At 36.6% G+C, this 19,033-nt stretch overlaps 1 protein-coding gene across 8 annotated transcripts in view; it reads left to right on the top strand.

Annotated features, from left to right (window-relative positions):
• The first annotated feature begins 3,320 nt into the window (after nucleotides 1–3,320).
• Nucleotides 3,321–19,033, top strand: part of Pdgfd (platelet derived growth factor D) — a 247,557-nt gene continuing 231,844 nt past the window's right edge. For 3 of the 8 annotated variants that reach the window (XM_087212345.1, XM_087212347.1, XM_087212344.1), the window contains exon 1: nucleotides 3,321–3,879. Coding sequence is in view for 5 of the 8 variants with exons in the window: in XM_087212346.1 (XP_087068472.1) it covers nucleotides 3,756–3,879; nucleotides 9,650–9,679 (154 nt within the window). In the remaining 3 variants the exon portion in view is untranslated. Of the gene's footprint in view, nucleotides 3,880–9,649; nucleotides 9,680–19,033 lie in introns of all 8 variants that reach the window. The other 5 variants (XM_087212346.1, XM_021251569.2, XM_004874019.3 and 2 more) reach the window with 5 other exon arrangements.

Genomic DNA, 19,033 nt, shown 5'->3' with positions numbered 1-19,033 from the left:
AGGACATTCAATTCATTTGAAAATATTCATTTTCCACAGTCTATTACCTTATGAATATTCAATTTCATTCTTTGACAACAGAATATTGATACACTTTCTTTAATTTCAAAACTAAGTAAAATTTAATACAATGCTTCTGAGTAAAATCACTGATCAAAATCATTTCACTATTGTCTTAAGCATCAGTTAATTTTGTCTTTTTTTCTAAATTTACATCATAATTTTAACCAACTATATTTCATCTATTTAACTATTTCTGCAAGTAAGACATACCCTCCTTTTCTATAGTTTTATACAATTGAACAACTGATTTATTTAAAAGAAAACAAAAATTTGAAAGTAAAAGTAACTACTAATACTAGATGGCAACCCAACATTTGAACTACCACTTTCCACTTTAGTATAGTATATGTTATGGAAATTTCAAAATATAAGTTTATTAAAATTTGTAGAAATCTTTTATTCTTGTAGCTAACCAGACTTCCTGGTTACAACATATTGGGGCTAGATACATCTACACATGTAGAACACAGTAAGAATTATTAGGGAAGGCATAATTTTTGAAAATTTAAAAAATCAGAATTTTGAAAAGTTTTGAAAGTGATCTAGTACAATATTCTCACTTTATAGAGAAGGATTGAAGCCCTGCAAAGTTTCCATATTGAACAAGCTCAGTAGTCTAGTGGTAGGATAGAAATTAGGATGTCTTATCACAGTGCTGTTATTTTTCTAAAATCTAGTGAGTATAGGATGAACAAGAGAGGAACATTATCTTTGAATAAAGCCAGCTTCATAAAATGCAACTATTGTCAAGAGAACGGGGCTGTATGAATTACAAGTTAAAGATTGGTGGAAGTTTAGTTTTAAAAGAAAAATAACACCAGGATGAACCACTCACAGAGATGAGAGAGCTTTGAAAAGGTCATGCCACTTTTCATTCCTTTTCTACTGTGGTTTCTATGTTAGTGAAAGAAGATAAGAATATTTGAAAACACAATGGAAAATACTATTCTTGGACCCCAGTGATATAAGAAAAGAGCACATGATAAAAATAGTGGCATATCATACTAACTTACCCTTTGATGGAATCTTTATTGCCAGAGTATTGGGGGGGGGGAATGCTATTACACATGGACCTATTATAAATTACTATCACTTTTTTCAATTTTTCTAAACAATAGATACACCTTTTTATAGTTGTATGAATGCCATTGAACAATGGCTAAATACAGACTAGTTGTTTTATATTAGTCTGAATTGTTAATAAATATTTATAAATCTAATTTTATTTTGTTGGTTCATGTTTGTCTAACTGACTCATAAGAATTTAAAATGTAGTGTCTAGTTTAATGTTTTGGTAACTGAGTTTGAGATACAAGTGAAAAATGAATAGAAACAATATTATCTTTATTTTAGTGCAAGATCATTCTCACTCTCCTATTTTTATTAAAAACCTATTCTTCATACATTAATACATTTGTTGGTATAATTGACCTAATTTGTAAGAATAAATCATAAATAAATTATAATATAATTATAAATTGGTTAGGATCAAGTGCCTAGAGTTTTGCTGTATTTTCTTTTCTTTTTTTTTTTTTTTTTTTCGGTACTGAGGATCAAACTCTGGACCTTGTGCTTGCAAGGGAGGTGGCAGAACCACTGAGCTAAATCCCTAGCCCCTGCATTATTCTTGAATTTGGCAATTTACTGATGATAAAGGTTGATTATCTGTTATATCTTCTACTATTGTAGGCTAACATATGTGTTGTCATGAATTCATAATGCCTTGAGATTGCACAATATTAGTACCTTGGACAATACTACTTTAAATAAATACTATAAATTTAATAAATGAGTTAAAATATTGAGATAGAAAATTTTTGCTTTAGATACTTTTCCTAATAACATAAAACATTTGTCATTCTCAATATCATATTCTCAATATCAAAAGTTCACTATGAAATTTAATGAGCATTTTAATTACTTTTTAAAAAATGATATATATGTCCACTAGCCCTTACTCTTAGCGCATCTATTTCTGCCTCTATAATCTTACTAATATAGATGTACTAATATAGATAGATTCAGTTTCATTAGACTATAGACTACAAGGAATTAGGTACTTGTCTTTGAGGTTCATAATTTCATCCTCAAGATTTTTAAATTAGAGCCTGGAACAAAGGAAAAAGCTAATGCTTAAAATAAATACTTGTTGCATGAGTAAACAATTAAATGCAAACTCAGATTTTCTGCCTCTCTTTAGCACCTCTTGCAGAGGTTGATTATATTTCGAGACCATATGACTAGATCTTTGCTCCAGTGGCTTTCCAACTTTTTCTATCACATACTACAGCAATATCTTTTATGTTCCCATGTGTGTGCATGTGTGTGTCTACACCATCATATTTGTGAAACAATATTATTACTATCACCAATGAACTTTCTAAACTATTATATTCCATTCTAATTATATTAAAAATAATGATGGTATTGAATTTATTTTATGATCCATAAACCTGCATTTTTGTAAAACACTGTTGTAGGTCACAATGCCATAGAGATGAACACATTGATTTTTTAGTATGTCGAAGGAATAGATGCATTCTAGCCAATGATGCATGGTACAATAACTGTCAAGTTTATATTTTCCTAGCCTTCCTTGGGGAGACAGATTCATTGTGCAGGAGTTTCTGGAGCCTAGAGACAGCTCCTCTGCAGTGCTAAGAATCTGGGCACTGAGGGAAGAGAAGAACCCAAAGTCCTGAATTGCCCCTACCTCTTCCGAAAGGAACTGTGAAGACAAAGGAACACAGAGTTCTCACACCGCTTAGCTTACCTAGAGTGTCCAGTGTGAGTCAAGCTCACAAGGCCTGTGGGTCTTTCCATTGTAAAGAGAATCTGGGTAGGATACGGGGAGAAACACTCTTGGTGATCTATTGTTGCACTTGTACAATATGTCACTTCACAGGCCCATCCCGACTGCAGCTCTGCGGGACAGGAAGTGTGGGTTCTTTTTCCTTCTGAAAAATTATGCTTGACTCAACTGTGGCCACAATGACGGGGCGTGGGGTGGGGGGGTAGAATCAGCTCCTTTGCTATTGCATTTTTCCATTGTACATCTAATGAATTCTTGAGTCTGCAGAATCTGATTTGGGTCATTGTAAATAAGTACTTCCCAATTCCGCTATCACCAAGGCCAGAGCTGTGGCTTTCAGGTGAATGCATTAATCACTTCTGGAGAACTTCCGGACTTCTACCCTCTCCCGTTTACTTCCGGCCACCTAGTCTCCTGCTCCCTTCCTGGCCCACTAACTACAGCAAAGCCCTGGGTCCTGGGGAGAGTCCTGCCTGGCTATCAAACTGGGCATGCTCAGTGGAGGAGCAGGTCTGGCCCAGGCCACTGTTCTCGCCGCCGCTTTGAGCAGGGTGCGCCGCGAATTTGAGCAGGACGCCGCCCGCCCCCCCTGCAGCTTGTGCTGCAGCAAGCTGGCCACCGGAGGGGGCGAACAAACCCAAACCTGTTGTTTGTCCCGTCACCATTTATCAACTCAGCACCACGAGGAAGTGAGGCACCCAACGCTCTCATAAAGTTCAGCATGCAGGAAGTTTGGGGAAAGCTGAGCGATTAGTAAAGCTGCCAGGCCTGCGCTGGGTGAGCGCAGGCAGCGAGAGTGCAGGGCGACTCAGTGTCAGTCCCGGAGTGGAAACTGGAATTTTTTCTTGGAGCGACACTGTTCCTAGGTCTCTAATCCCAAATGCACCGGTTCATCTTCGTCTACACTCTAATCTACTCAAACTTCTGCATCTGTCGGGACACTTCTGCGACTCCGCAGAGCGCATCCATCAGAGCTTTGCGCAATGCCAATCTCAGGCGAGATGGTAAGAGGCTCTTTTTTTTTAATTGAAAAAAATCATTTCTGTTGTAGTCAGCCCCCGCCCCCCATCTTTCTCGTGAACTCGGACTAAATGTATTGTTTGGGGAGGTGACTTCTGCCTGTCCCCAGTCCTAGGAGAACCCCTCCTTCCAGAATGAGACTGACGGTGTGATATGCGTGCACGGGGGAAATCATGCGGGTCAGGTGGCCCATCTCCCGGCGGCGCCTCGTCTCACAGTTGGAGGAAGTTGGAGGCTGTGCAATTCCTTGGTCAGACTTTTAAACTTTTGAACTTGAAACTAGTAAAGATCGGGCATTTGTGATAGGCGGAGGATTCGAGAGTGGCCAGCTCTGGGTGATACTTATTTATGTGGGGGAAAGGAGGAATTATATGTCAGTATCGTAGTTGAAAATAGAGCAGAGTGATAGTTCGTTCATATATTATTTATTTTAGGAAAAGGTGGTGTTGCCCTTTCTTTTCCTTAAATTACTTTCTCACCAGAGTTCAGCGTGGCTCAGAAACAGTCTAGGAGCAGGACTTCTGGGTTTTCCATTGCACCACAGAGGGACCTGGCTTCTGCAGCAGTTTCCTTTCAGAGACTTTTCAACTGTTTGTAAGGATTAGTTATCCTGAAACAGCTGTCTTCCACAAGGTCCTTGGCAGATGCTAGGGTTTTTATTTATTTGGGGAACACCTGGGCCATGGGGTTCCAGAGGCTCTAGGTTGAGTTTATTCAGTTTCTGGGCTTCCCCCAACATCTGAAGTTGATTTAGCCTTTAATATCCAGCTGCAGCTGATCCCAGAAATTTTCAGCTCTCTGCTTTCTACCTGAACGGACCTACAAGTTCTGTTTTTTCCTACAGCAATACCACTCTCTCCTGCTTGCTTAAAGTTCTACTACATCCCCAAGAAGATTGAAACTGATCTTAATGCTTTCACTGTTTGAGCTGGCAACATTTTATTGTCCGGATAAATTCATATGAGCCATCTCATTCCCTAATGAGTTTTCTTCGGGGGGGGGGTGTAGTATCTTTAATTTAGTTTTCACTGAAAGATTTTTGGAATTTGAAAAGAAAATAGAAATTTTTGCCAGGCATGGTAATCCCAGCATTAGGGAGGCTGCAATCCCAGCACTTGGGAGGCTGAGGCAAGAGGATTTCCATGAGTTCAAAGCGAGCCTGAACTGCATAGTGAGACCCTATCTAAAAAACAAAAACAACTTTGTTGTATTTTCTGGAGACAAACTGACTGAATTTCAGTGTGCTCAAGTATTCTGGAGCTGTAGGATGTGTGGTGTGGGAAGCCACAGTCAGTTTAATGCAGTAAGTGTTTTATGTAAAATATTCCAGTAATGCATTTTTGATAACTATTTTAAAGCACAAAAATTACTAAAATTAAAAAGGTTTAGGCTCATGATCAGTTTTTATGGTTTACTTTACTCTAATATTTCCATAAGAGACAAATATTTTCCTAGTTGATTTTTTTAGACTTGTTAATTGCATAGAGTAAAATGCATCACTTCAAAGCCATAATTTTGTAATCCTGAGTCTCCTAAGTACATGTATCAGTTACAAGAAGTCAAGGACAGACCACGAAAAGTATATAACCAATGCCTATTAACCCAAGAGTCTCACTAAAATCAAGTCATGGAGCTCACAAGATTTTTTCTTTTGGAAGGGAATATTTTCACTTTAGTTTTCTGTTAAAACTCTGTGCATCCATCTAATTAATATGTGAAATGCTTTGTTTCATCAGAATATTGGAAACTACCCTGAATTTATATTTCTTCATATTTTAGCTAAAGCTGTTTTCCAGTTACTCTAAAAATACATATCCACATACTTTGCTTGGTTCAAATTGTTTGATATTTTCCTTACTATCAGATTCCTCTTAGAAATAAGACCGAGAAAGAGAAAAAGGTGGACATTTTAAAATCATTTTTATGGAGACTAAAAAGAATTAGTACTCTTAATGGGTTGTTTGAGAAATTTTCAAATGGCAGATATTTCTTTTTTTTTTTTAATTAAACCATGCCTTTTATTTCTTTCTTTTGGTACTGGGGATCGAACTTGGGGCCTTGCACTTATGAGACAGGTGGCAGCAGCACTGAGCTAAATACCTGGCCCTGTGCCTTTAATTTCTTTATAAAAGCTTCATATAGATGTTCACTCAAATTCAAAAGAGAAAGGAGGAAAGATGCACGGGAAAAGGGGAAGGAAGGATAATTATTTTTTTAAATTCTTTTATTGGTACATTTTAGGTATGCAACACAATTACATTTCTCATTGGGAATTGTATCTTCACATAATGCATCTTGGTTCTTATTTTTTCCCCATTCCTAGTCCTCCCTTCACCTCCTTCACCCCCTCCACCCTAGAAAGAGTAATTATTTTAAGAATTAATTTTCTTTAACCATGGATCCTGGCTTGTTGAAGTATTTTTTTGTTTTATTGTTATTTTTAAAATAAAGTTTATTTTATTTTCAGATATTTCTTGAATGCAAATGCATTCTCAGAGAGGGTAAATGATGTCCATAAAGAGATGAGATTGAGCCATAGGACGTAAATAAGTATTAAACATTATAATACTTTGTGTTCCTCAAAAATAGTGTATCTGTGATGTTGACATTTCAAAAGAGGATGATTAGAAAAAAAGGGCCTGCAAAGGTTCTTGGAGGGGACATTGCTGATAATAAAAGAGGTTGAGAAATAGTGCCAGAAACTTTTGTTAAGAGAGTAAGAATAAAGGGTCTTGGAAAAGGTCTAGCTATCACCTAGAAAATCCTAGTGACAATAGTTGAGCTGACAGAAAGTAATAACTTACTAACTTAAACCATTGTTCTGGTTTCAAACATTTTCAGTTTTCTTTCCCAAATTTCCCTAATGACTCATTGAAGAAGACAGTATTCTTGCTATTTTGACTATCAGATTTAAAATGGTATAATCTTCATCCCAGAATGGAGAAAATTGCAGGCTGCACCACTTCTTGGTCAGGATTTTAACCTTTTGGACTTGAAACAGGCAAAGAGTGGGTATTCGTGATAGATGAAGGAGTCAGGAGTGGTCCTCTCTGGGTGATTTGTTTCTGTCTGTCTGTCTGTTTTATCTATTATTTATCCATTTAAGTAAGAAGAGGAGGAATGATGCATTTTGGTACAGTAATTGTTTCTAGAGCAGGACATAACTACAATATAAGCTTGAGGTGGACTTGAGTGTAGAATATACTCGGAGGAAATATATAAAATAGAGATTTTTCCAAAGATGAATGTAGGGCCTTTAGAAGATTTGACTCTCAAATTACAAATGGTAAAAAAATCACAATTAAAGATTTGTTGTGACTCTTGAGTAAAGGTTGGAGAAACTATCGTCTGACAATGGAAATATCATTGTAACTGGATAGCATCCATTTGTTCCTGCCCACACCATTAGTTGCTGCCTAATGTTGGGGTCAAAAAAGGAACAATAAGGGTTGTCATCCTGTTAAAAAAGGTATGTGGTATGTTGGGTTCTGTCCAGCTGAATACAGAAAACTTGTTTTTGATTTGTGCCTAAGTTCCAGATAAGTGGAGTAGCTAAGAAATGAAAGGGAGATACATAGTATTAGCGTTGTAAGTGAGTCTCCTTCCACCATTACAGGAGGCTGGTCTGCTGTCATCTTCAGGCCTGCCAGAACTATCACAATCTATTCTTGTTCTATATAGATATCTCCAGACCCCTTCCATTTGCAGAATGGCTAAAAGTGGCCCAAAACAGGAGGACACTTGAATTTGTACCCTCTCTCCAGGAGAAGTCAAGCTTCTATAAATAAGAAAGATTAAAATATAATAATTTGAAGAACTTTATTGAATGCTTATAAAGTTGAACCGCAGTTCACAAACTTAATTTGTTTTACAATTTTAGGGAAGATAGCTGTAGTTGTGTTTGTCCCAATGTGGAGTTTGTAAATAGAGGCAAAATTTTGTTGAACACTTTTATTTGAGAATCAAATTGTTTCTGAACAGAAACATTCATAAATGGAGGTATTACTATTTCCTTTTATCATATTTATTTTTATAATAAATTGATTTACTTTTGATACTCATTCCTGAGCACAAAGAAAAATCTCAATTTAACAATAGCAGCCACATATTCTTATTTTAGTGCCTAGACAGTTGGTGCTTTTGACAATATGTGGTGACAACTAGATGATGCTCACTGTGGATCAATAAATATAAAGATGGCAATTAATTGACACAGTTACTTATTTAAAAATTGAACTAGACAGAACTTCCTGATTAAAGGTTTAAAATATAAGCATATTCTTCATTTTCTTGTCCTTTTGTTGCTTTGTGAAAGTATAAGTGTTGCTGATAAATGATTCTGGATTTAGTCCTCTTTAGTTAATATAAAAATACTTTAGTCACCTATTACCATTATCTTGTGATAGTGAAGCAGTTAATTTTTTTATAAATCTGAGCTTCTTTCTTATGAAGTCTAAGAATGAAATCATGGACAAAAAAAGGAGGTTAGGAAAGTGTTTTTTGGAAATAAGAAGAAAATAGCTCTTGGTAGATAACCACCAAAAGGGGACTCCAGAAGTGGAATTGCTGATGAGCTTTCTTTATTTTGGTCTTACATAGATAAGCAGGGTGTGGGAGGTTTTGTAGAATTTTTATAAAATCAGTTACTTAGCTGGAAACCATGACTATGCATTTCTAAATTATTCTTGCCCAGACATTAGTGAATAGCTGTCAATTAACTTAGCAGACTGTATCTAATTTAGCATATTTATTCCTGGGAGGAAGAGTCCTTATCTATTTTTATTTTAACTTTTATTTGAGTTATTGTGGCTTTTTACCTTTTTAAGTTTAACTAGCTCCATGACTTGAATTAGCTCTTAATTTGCTGTTTCTTTTAATCCAGCCAACTCTCTTTTAGGCTGTCCTTACTTAGAGTCTAACTCAGTGGTGATGAACCTGTGGCATGCGCACCACAGCAGGCTGTTAGCATCATTGAAAACTCTAAGAGGTTTACCATCATTGGGCTAACTGAATTGTCAGTTACAATCTATTACAATAGGCCTGTATTATTAGTAATTCTGTTGTCTTAGATTTTAAAACAGTCAAGGTTATTTCTTAAATACTATGGCATTATTTTGTTATAACTGATTACAGTCCATTGACTTTGTTGATGAGATTAGAGATTAAAAGGAAGGCAACAAAACAGGGCAATATAAACAAATTATTTTTAAGTATCTGAAAGTTTAGAATCAGATTAATGCCTGAATCTCCTGTTCTTCTCTATTTATAATTTGTGTTCAAGTCTAAGGGTGTTAATAATTCATAATCTTATAAACCATAGCCTTGGTTACACATTTTAAAAATTTGACAAAAGCTTTGACTTGTCACGATGTATAATATTTAATTGAGATTCTTTTAGAGAGGAGGGTTTAACTAGGTGTCTGGATGTTGTGCAGTGGAAGATGCTACTAGGTTGTGAGTTACAGTACTGGCCATTGTAAAGTCATTGAATGAAGGATTTTTGTTCACAGGATCTTCCTTTTCAGTGAATGAAAGTAAAACTGTCTAACAATGGAGTAGAGCCCATAGAGTTATTCATTCTGACCAGTAAGAAGACTAATCATGCTGTCACACAGGACTCTGAACAATGTGGTCACAGGGCCTCATTATTGTAAGAGTCTAGAAGGATGTGCATATTTCTTTGTCCTTGAAAGCTGAGTAATAATGCTCATGACCTTTCTCCTAGAACTTACTCTCAAATTTTCTTTGTTGTAGGCAAGAGCAAGGACCCGAGTTCGATCCCAGGTACCAAAAAAAAAAAAATTTCTTTGTTGAATGATCTGATTACTTAAAAAGTCAGTTTCTGAATACCTTAATGAAATATTTTTATTACCATAGAAAACTTATATATGCCATGTCATTTAGATATTACATTAACCTTTCACAAAACATCAGGATGATTTCAGAATAGTGTTGAATTAGTGTCTAACATCTCTTCCAAAGTTTTCCTTTGGAAATAGTCCTTTAAAATCATTTGATTTGAACTGTTCACCAAAGACAAAAGGTGACACAAATAGTTCTTTAGCCTGAAATCTGCTACTGACTCCTGCTTTGTAACTTACTTGGGGATTATTTCTTGCTTTCCTAATATCTTCCATATCTTGTGCTAGATCCTCAGTTATCTTGAACAAAATATACATGGTTTCTGCCATCCTGGAACCTATAGTCTAATGGAAAATATAGACAAATAATTAGTTTCAAGTATTGCACTTTCTGAACCATGCTGGAGAATCACAAAATTACCTTAAAAGGAATAAGGAGGCTGTACACATTAGCTTCAGGTTCTGTACCCTCTTTTCAACACAACTCCAAATTTAACTCCATGCTTGTGTTTCACATACTGTATTTGAGTCCATCACAGATTTTTATTTAAAAAATAGGTATTTCACAGTTGAAGTGTAAAAGCCCTCTATAATGTGATAGGCACTTTCTTGGGCACTGAATTATAGTAATTCACAAGGGGAATCTAATGGAGACTGCAGAGATTGGAAAAGAGCTTACAGGAGAAACAGCATATAAGCCAAGAAGGGAAAGATGAACAGGAGTTATGAAGTTGGGAGCAATGGAGAAGGAGGGTTTGGAGGTGAGAATTCAGGTAAGCAAATGACCATTAGTAAAAGATCAATGAAGTAAAGTGAAGGGATTTGGCTATCATGCTGAAGGCAATGGAAAGCCATTGAAATTTGATTGGGAGACAGACATGGTGTCATCTGTATTTGAATGCTGGGTGCTAATATTCCTGAAGAGGGAGCCAGGCTAGTGCTGTGATCAAGCCCAGTATCACTACTACTCACTGCCCCTGGATCATGTACAGACTGAGTTATTTCATTGTCAGTTGATAGTGGAAGACATGAGTGATTTTCCTAGTCAAAATTCTCCAAATATTATGTACCCAGTGCCTCATTGTTTTTCTTAATCCTTTCGTCCTAAATGACTAGCTACAGCTTAGCATGGTAGATATTATTTTGTTAATTCTATCTGAGGTCCCAATGAGAAATGTAAAGGTTGAAGGTAATCTATATAGTATTTGGTAGTACTTTGAATTATTTTAAATATTTACATTTCAGAATTAATGCAATTTGAAAGGCAGCATTTTATAATTAAAATTATATAAAATAAAATAATTATGTGCAAATTATATTAAGTAATTTTTGTGTGAAGGACAATTTGGGCCAAAACAACAGAGGGATAATACACTGTAGCAAAAATGAAAGGATCCAAGACAATTGCTCCAGCAAAAATGTTCATATTTCCAGATCAAATGCAAGTCATAAATAAAAGAATAAGCCTATAGGACACAACAGTTCACATACAAGAAGAAATAATTTCTCCTGAGGATGTTTTTGGAACAAGAATTAAACAGGCTTTGTTTCTTACAAGCATTGGTGATGCATATAATAATATATCTTTTCCTTATCATCACCTTGTTATGCTGACATCAATATATTACCTTTTATATTGATAGATTAATAATATGCCCTTGCATGATTTGTGAGATATGTAGCTGAATGATTTTCATATATAAAAGATGTGGAGAGGTCTGTGGAAGTATCATATCACCAGCATATGAACTATTTTTCATCATGCTGAGTAATCTTTTCTCAGATTTTGGGTTTTTTATTTACTTGAACACTTTTATAGAGTGTGATTATGAAAATGGATAGTTTTCAATATAGTGTTTTGCTTTTAATTTGAAAAGATTAGTTTAAAATATTTATTATTTATTTTTAATTCTCAAAATTATACATATTTATCATGTCCAATTGTGGATTTGAAATATATACGTATTATGGAATGGTTAAGTCAAGGTAATTATCATATGTAAACCTCACATACTAATGATTTTGTATGTGTGTGGTGAGAACACTTCAAACGTATTCTCTTGGCAATTTTCAAGGATATATTATAGTTATTAACTGCAGTTATCATGTTGTACATGGTAGGATTCTTGATTTTAAAATCTGAAATCCATATGCCTTCTCAGGACTGGAAGAGCTCGGACAGTTGCTGGGTGCATGCTGAGAGCAGGGTTCAGTGTACTGTGTTGGTTCTGAACAAGCCTTTTCACACCCAGTGTGAGAAGATGCTGACAGGTCATGCATTTCATTGAAACATTTAATAAATAACATAGCAACAAACTACTTTTATGGAATCTAGCTATTCGACAACTTAGATTTGGAAAATAAAACCAATGAAGCAATAAATAACAAATTCACTTAAAAGCTGAAATCATTGTCACAGTGTATATAAATGAGTTCATGAAGTTCATGCAGTAGACACTAAGAGTGTCTCTACTTTCCAAATAATGCCATCATACTTGTTCACATGGTTTCCATATCCATAACTGAATAGGAGCATGGAATTAGAGAAGAAAATTGGTTTGAGTTATTCACACTATTAACATTTTACAGTGACAACAAATGATTTTCTTGCTTTCTCTTATATTTCTAGGCCTTGGAAATTTTTCATGAGACCTAAGCAAGAACAACAGGTTTAGGGTTCTAATTGAATAAAGTGAAAATAATTCCAACCTATTTCCATATCCCTCTAGGAAATTGTTATATTACAACCCAGTAAAGTTAATGATTTTTAAAATTATGTAGTTGGACCATAAAGAAAAGTTTATATTATGTATTTGATAGGTTTACCAGGTTCATAAGCTAGAAGTGGTGTTAGCTTAAGAATAAAATGGAGTTCCAGCCCAGAGGAAGGGGCTTCTGGGCTGCTGGGCTTCCCACCACTCCCAGCCCAGAGGAAGGGGCTTCCAGGTCACCATCCTTCCTGCCACTCCCAGCCCAGAAGAAGGGGCTTCTGAGCCACCATCCCACTGCTCCCGGCTTAGAGGAAGGGGCTTCTGGGCCCCTGTCCTGTCCCACTGATCCCGGCCCAGAGGAAAGGGCTTCTGAGTCCCCATCCCAGTGCTCCCAGGCCAGAGGAAGGGGCTTCTAGTCTGCTGTCCATCCTACCACTCCTGGCCCAGAGGTAGGGGCTTCTGGGCTGCCATCTGTCCGTCCATTCCCAGCCCAGAGGAAGGGGCTTCTGAGCCACTGTCCCACCTCTCCCAGATCAGAGGAGGTGAGCCATGTGGGCACCAACAGCACCCCCCTGCCCTGGGTCAAAATGAGAAGACACATAAGTAAGTCTCAAAACCAGACTTCCAGATCACCTACAGCAACCCCAAAGGGAAATGAGATGGAACATTCTGATACTCAACCACCTGGACACACTGAACTGGCAACAAAAGAGGATCTGGAAAAAATGAAATCAGAAATAATTTCTCAGATAACATCAGAGATTGTGCTTGCAGTGCAAGACATGATTAAGAAATCTAGAGCGGAGCTGGGGAACATGATGGAATCCCAACATAGGAAACAAATGGAATCCATGAAACAGATGCAAACAGATTTCCAGGAGATCAAAAACTTCACTGAAAGTCTACACAGCAGAATGAGCCAATGTGAGGACAGAATTTCAGATATAGAAGATAACATTGCAATTAGTGAACAGGAAAAGAAAAACTGCTTCAAAATTGTAAAGGAACACAAGAAATCAATCCAACAGCTGCTAGAGATGCAAAGAAGAATAACATAAGACTGATTGGAGTCAAGAAACATGAGAGAGTGCAGAAGACATAAAAAAACTGTTCACAGAAGTAATGGCAGAAAACTTCCCAAGCAGGGGAAAAGAACTTGACATACAGATAAGTGAGGCATATAGGACTCCAAATAGCCTTGATCAAAAAAAAAATCTACACATAGACATATCATTGTTAAGATTCCAGAAACTCAACAGAAGAACAAAGTTTTACAAGCAGTTAGAGAAAAGAAACAATTCACATACAAAGGAAAGCCCATCAGAATCACAGCAGACTTCTCAACACAAACCGTCAAGGGAAGAAGAGGTTGGAGTGACATATTCCAAGCCCTAAAAGAAAACAGCCAGGGATTTAGCCCAGTGGTTTTGCCACCTGCTGTGCAAGCGCAAGGACCTGAGTTCGATCCCCAGTACCAAAAAAAAAAAAAGAAAAGAAAAGAAAACAGCCTCCAACCCAGATTGATGTACTTGGGCCGGGGATTTAGCTCAGTGGTTTCGACGCCTGCTGCACAAGCACAAGGACCCGAGTTCAATGCCCGGTACCAAAAAAAAAAAAAAAAAAATTGATGTACTCTGCAAAACTATCTTTCAAAATTGATGGAGAAATAAGATACTTTCATGACAAAGAACACCTTAGGAATTTCATGAATACCAAACCAGCACTCCAAAAAATTTTTGACAATATCCTAGGAACAGACAATGAGGATCACAACCCCAGGAAGCAAAGCAGAATGAATCCATTGGGCATGATAAATTAAATGTAAAGGGGAGAACCCAACAAAAAGTCATGGCAATGACAAGTCAATACATTTCAGTTATAACCATCAACGTTAATGGTCTCAATTCACCAATCAAAAGAAATAGACTGGCAGAATGGGTCAAGAAGCAAAATCCAACAATATGCTGCATACAAGAAACACACTTAATTCAAAAGGAATATCATAGACTGAAAGGTAAAGGGTAGAAAACAATATTCCATGCAACAGGAACTCGAAAAAAAGCAGGAGTAGCTATCCTTTTTGCAGATAAAGTAGATTTCAAACCAACACTGATTAAGAGAGATGAAGAAGGACACTACATCCTTGTAAAGAGAGCAATGCAAGAGGAAGAGATGACAATCATAAATACCTATGCACCAAACACTAGTGTACCCAACTATATAAAACAAATACTAATGGATATGAAAGTCATATATGCACTAATACAATTGTAGTGGGGGACCTCAATACCCCACTGACACAGATAGATCAACTAGACAAAAAATAAGTAATGAAATACTAGAACTCAATCAAACTCTTGAACAAATGAACTTAACAGATGTTTACAGAGTGTTCCACCCAACAAAATCAGAATACACATTCTTCTCAGCTGCACACAGGTCATTCTCCACAATAGACCACATACTCGCACATAGAACATGTTTAAGTGCAAAGGAATTGAAGTTGTCCCCTGTATATTATCAGACCAGTGAGATGAAATTGGAGATCCATAGCAAAAGAAACTGGAAAAATTTCATAAACACATGGAAATTGAACAACGCACTTCTGAATAACCAATGAGTCACAGAGGAAATTAAAGAAGATATCAGACAGTTCATTCAATTAAACAAGGACAGTACACTATATCAGAATCTATGGGACACAATGAAAGCAGTCTTATGAGGGAAATTCATAGCAGTGAATATGCATATTAGGAAAACAGAACAAGCCCAATTAAACAACCTGATGCTGAACCTCAAGCTTCTAGAAAAAGAACAGCAGGAAAAACCCAAAGCTCATACATGGGAGGAAATTATGAAGATCAGAGGAGAAATCAATGCAATGGAGACTAAGAGAATGATACAAAAAAATCAATGAAGCCAAGAGTTGGTTCTTCAAAAGAATCAACAAAATTGACAAACCCTTAGCCAAACTTATCAGAAAAAAGAAAGAAAAGGCCCAAATCCATGTAATTAGGAATGAGAAGGGTAAAATTCCAACAGACCCAGCAGGAATCCAGAAGATCATCAATACCTACTTTCAGAAACTATATGCCAATAAGATGGACAACACAGAAGAAATGGACAGGCTCCTAGATACACATGAATTACCAAAGTTGAATGAAGAACTAAAAATTCTAAACAACCCAATATCAACCAATTAAAATGGAAATGTAATAAACATATTAACTAAGAAAATCCCAGGCCCTGATAGCTTCACTGCTGAATTCTACAAGACATTTAGAGAGGAACTGCTGCCACTACTGTTTAAACTCTTCAATGAAATTGAAAGGGAAGCAATACTCCCAAATTCAATCCTGGAAGCAAGCATCACCTTGATCCCCATGGCAGAAAAAGACCCAACCAAAAGGAGAACTATAGGCCAATCTCACTAATGAACATAGATACAAAAATCCTTAATAAGATACTGTCAAATAGTATGCAGTAGATCATCAAGAAGATCATAAACCCTGATCAAGTGGGATTCATCCCAGGGATGTAGGGATAGTTCAACATATGCAACTCAATCAATCTAATACACTATATCAATAGAGCCAAGGACAAAAACCATATGATTATCTCCATAGATGCAGAAAAAGCATTTGACAAAATCCAACATGCATTTATGATGAAAACCGTACAAGAAATTGGAATAGTCTCTACCTCAAACTGATAAAAGCCATCTATGAAAAACCAACAGCCAATATCATACTAAATGGTCAAAAACTAAAATCCTTCACACTCAAATCAGGAACAAGACAAGGATGTCCACTATCACCACTCTTGTTCAATATACTTCTGGAAACATTAGCCATGGCAATTAGACAAGAGAAAGAAATAAAAGTCATAAAGATAAGAAATGAAGGAGTCAAATTGTCATTATTTGCAGATGACATGATACTGTATATAGAAGACCCCAAGAACTCCACCAAAAGTCTTCTAGACTTAATAACCAAGTTCAGTCAAGTAGCTGGTGACAAGGTCAACACCCAAAAATCAATAGCTGTCCTCTACACAAATGGCAGACTTACTAAGAGAGAAATAGGGCAAATAATTCCTTCCACAATTCACAATAATTCCTTTCACATCCGAAAAACTGAAATACCTAGGAATCAACCTAACAAAAGAAATCAAAGACCTCTTCTCTGAAAATGATAGCACTCTGAAAAGAGAGATTGAAGATGCTGTCAGAAAATTGACAAACATCCCTTGCTACTGGGTCAAAAAGATCAATATAATGAAAATGGCCATACTTCCAAAACTGCTATATAGATTCAATGTAATTCCAATTGAGATCCCAGCAGCATACTTCATGGACCTTGATAAAACATTCCAAAAATTCATTTGGAATAAGAAGAGACCCAGAATAGCAAAAGCAATTCTAGATAACAGAGACATGGCAGGGGGTATCACAATCCCCAACTTGCAACTATGCTACAAAGCTACTGTGATATAAACAGCATGGTACTGGCAAAGAAACAGACCTGAGGACCAGTGGAACAGACAAGAAGATGCAGAAACAACTCCAGACACACTCAGCCATCTCATCTTTGATAAAGGAGCCAAACACCCTCACTGGAGGAAAGATAGCCTCTTTAATAAATGGTGCTGGAAAAATTGGGTTTCAACTTGCCAAAGATTAAAACTAGACCTATATCTCTCACCATGCACTAAATTAAAATTGAAATGGATTAAAGATCTAAATATTAAAATAGAAACCCTGAACTGGCTGGAACAGAGTTTAGGTAGAACTCTTGAAGACATTGGTGTAGGAAAAGATTTTATGAACTAAACTTCAGTTGCCCGTGAACTAGCACAAACAATCAACAAGTGGGATCTCTTCTTATTAAAAAGCTTCTGCACAGCAAGAGAAACCACCAGCAGTGGGAAGAGACAACCCACAATGTGGGAAAAAATCTTCACCTGCTCTTCCTCAGACAAAAGTCCACTATCTCGAATCTATAAAAAAGTTAAAAAAAATCAGACCTCCCAAATTTAAAGACCCAATCCAAAAATGGGCATCTGAAATGAACAGACATTTCTCAGACGAAGAAGTAGAAATAGCAAATAAATACATGAAAAATGTTCAACATCATTGGTCATTCGAGAGATGCAAATGCAAACAATGCTGAGATTCCACCTCACTCCGGAAAGAATGGCTGCTATCATGAAATCAACCAATAAGAAATGCTGGCAGGGCTGTGGGGAAAGAGGAACCCTGCTCCACTGCTGGTGGGAGTGTAGACTGGTGCAACCACTGTGGAAATCCGTATGGAGATACCTGAAAAACTAGGACTGGAAGTCCCACTTGACCCTGCTCTTCCACTGCTGGGGATCTTCCCCAAAGAATTAAAAGAATCATACCACAGTGATATATGTGTGCCCATGTTCATTGCAGCACAGTTTGTGATAGCTAAAACTTGGAAACAGCCCAAATGCCCATCAACTGGAGACTGGATCAAGAAAATGTGGGTTTTTTTATAAAATGGAGTACTACTCAGCCATAAGAAATGAGAAGTTAGAGACATTTCTGGCTAAATGCATGCACATTGAGGCAATACTCTTAAGTGAAATAAATAGGACACATATGTATAAATACTGAATAGTTTCTCTAGTGTGAGAAACTGAAAGTGTCAATAAGAACAAAAAGGTATAATAGATAATGTGAAATAGGAAGAAAAGGGCCAAAGGGTAAGGAGGAGTGGGAGGGCTAGGAGAAAGGAAAGAAGGGAATGGAATAAATATGAGAAAATGGAAAAATGGAAACAAAGTGTCTGTAAATAGGGAGGGATGGAGGGGTTGAAGGGAGGGCAGGGGAAGGGGGAAAAGTAAGAACCAAGAGAGTTTGTGTAAAGTTACAAATTTCCAATGATGAATGTCATTATATTGAATATCTAAAATGTACCAATGATTAGAATGAATAATTGATAATGCAAAATAGGAAGAAAAGATCCAAAGGGGTAGGGTTAGTGGGTGGGGCAGGGGAAAGGAAAAATGCTGAGAAATGGAAAAAATGGAAACAAACTCTTTGTAAATAGGGAAGGGTGGAGGAGGTGAAGAGAGGGCTAGGAATGGGGAAAAAAGATACATCATGTAAAGGTACAATTTCCAATGAGAAATGTAAATATGTTGTATACCTAAAATGTACCAATAAAATAATTTAATAAATAAAATTTAAAAAAAGAATAAAATGGAGTTCAACCAGAAAAGTGAGACTATCACAAAAATGCCATGGAAAAGAGTGATTGTACCCTGGGTGATAATAAGATTTTAGTATCAATCCTCCACTGGCAACTAATAGATTTGTATTTAAGAGCGAGATGACCAAGGCTTTTTCTTTTGGTACTGGGGATAAAACTTGAGACCTTGCACTTGTGAGGCAGGCAGCAGAACCACTAAGCTAAATCCCCAGCCCAAAAAAGGCTTTTATTGGCAGTTTATATTAGATCCTGTTGGATTCAAAATAATAAATTGAATGAAGGGATAGAAAATACATATATCAAACCTGTATATTTTAGTTGGAAAGT

This window comes from Heterocephalus glaber, unplaced genomic scaffold (genome assembly GCF_053883595.1).
Source record: "Heterocephalus glaber isolate CG9 unplaced genomic scaffold, H.glaber_assembly_v1.0 deba00001429, whole genome shotgun sequence".
Classification (NCBI taxonomy): domain Eukaryota; kingdom Metazoa; phylum Chordata; class Mammalia; order Rodentia; family Bathyergidae; genus Heterocephalus; species Heterocephalus glaber.
The sequence above is the reverse complement of the archived record's forward strand: the minus strand, read 5'-3'. Positions and strand labels throughout refer to the sequence as shown.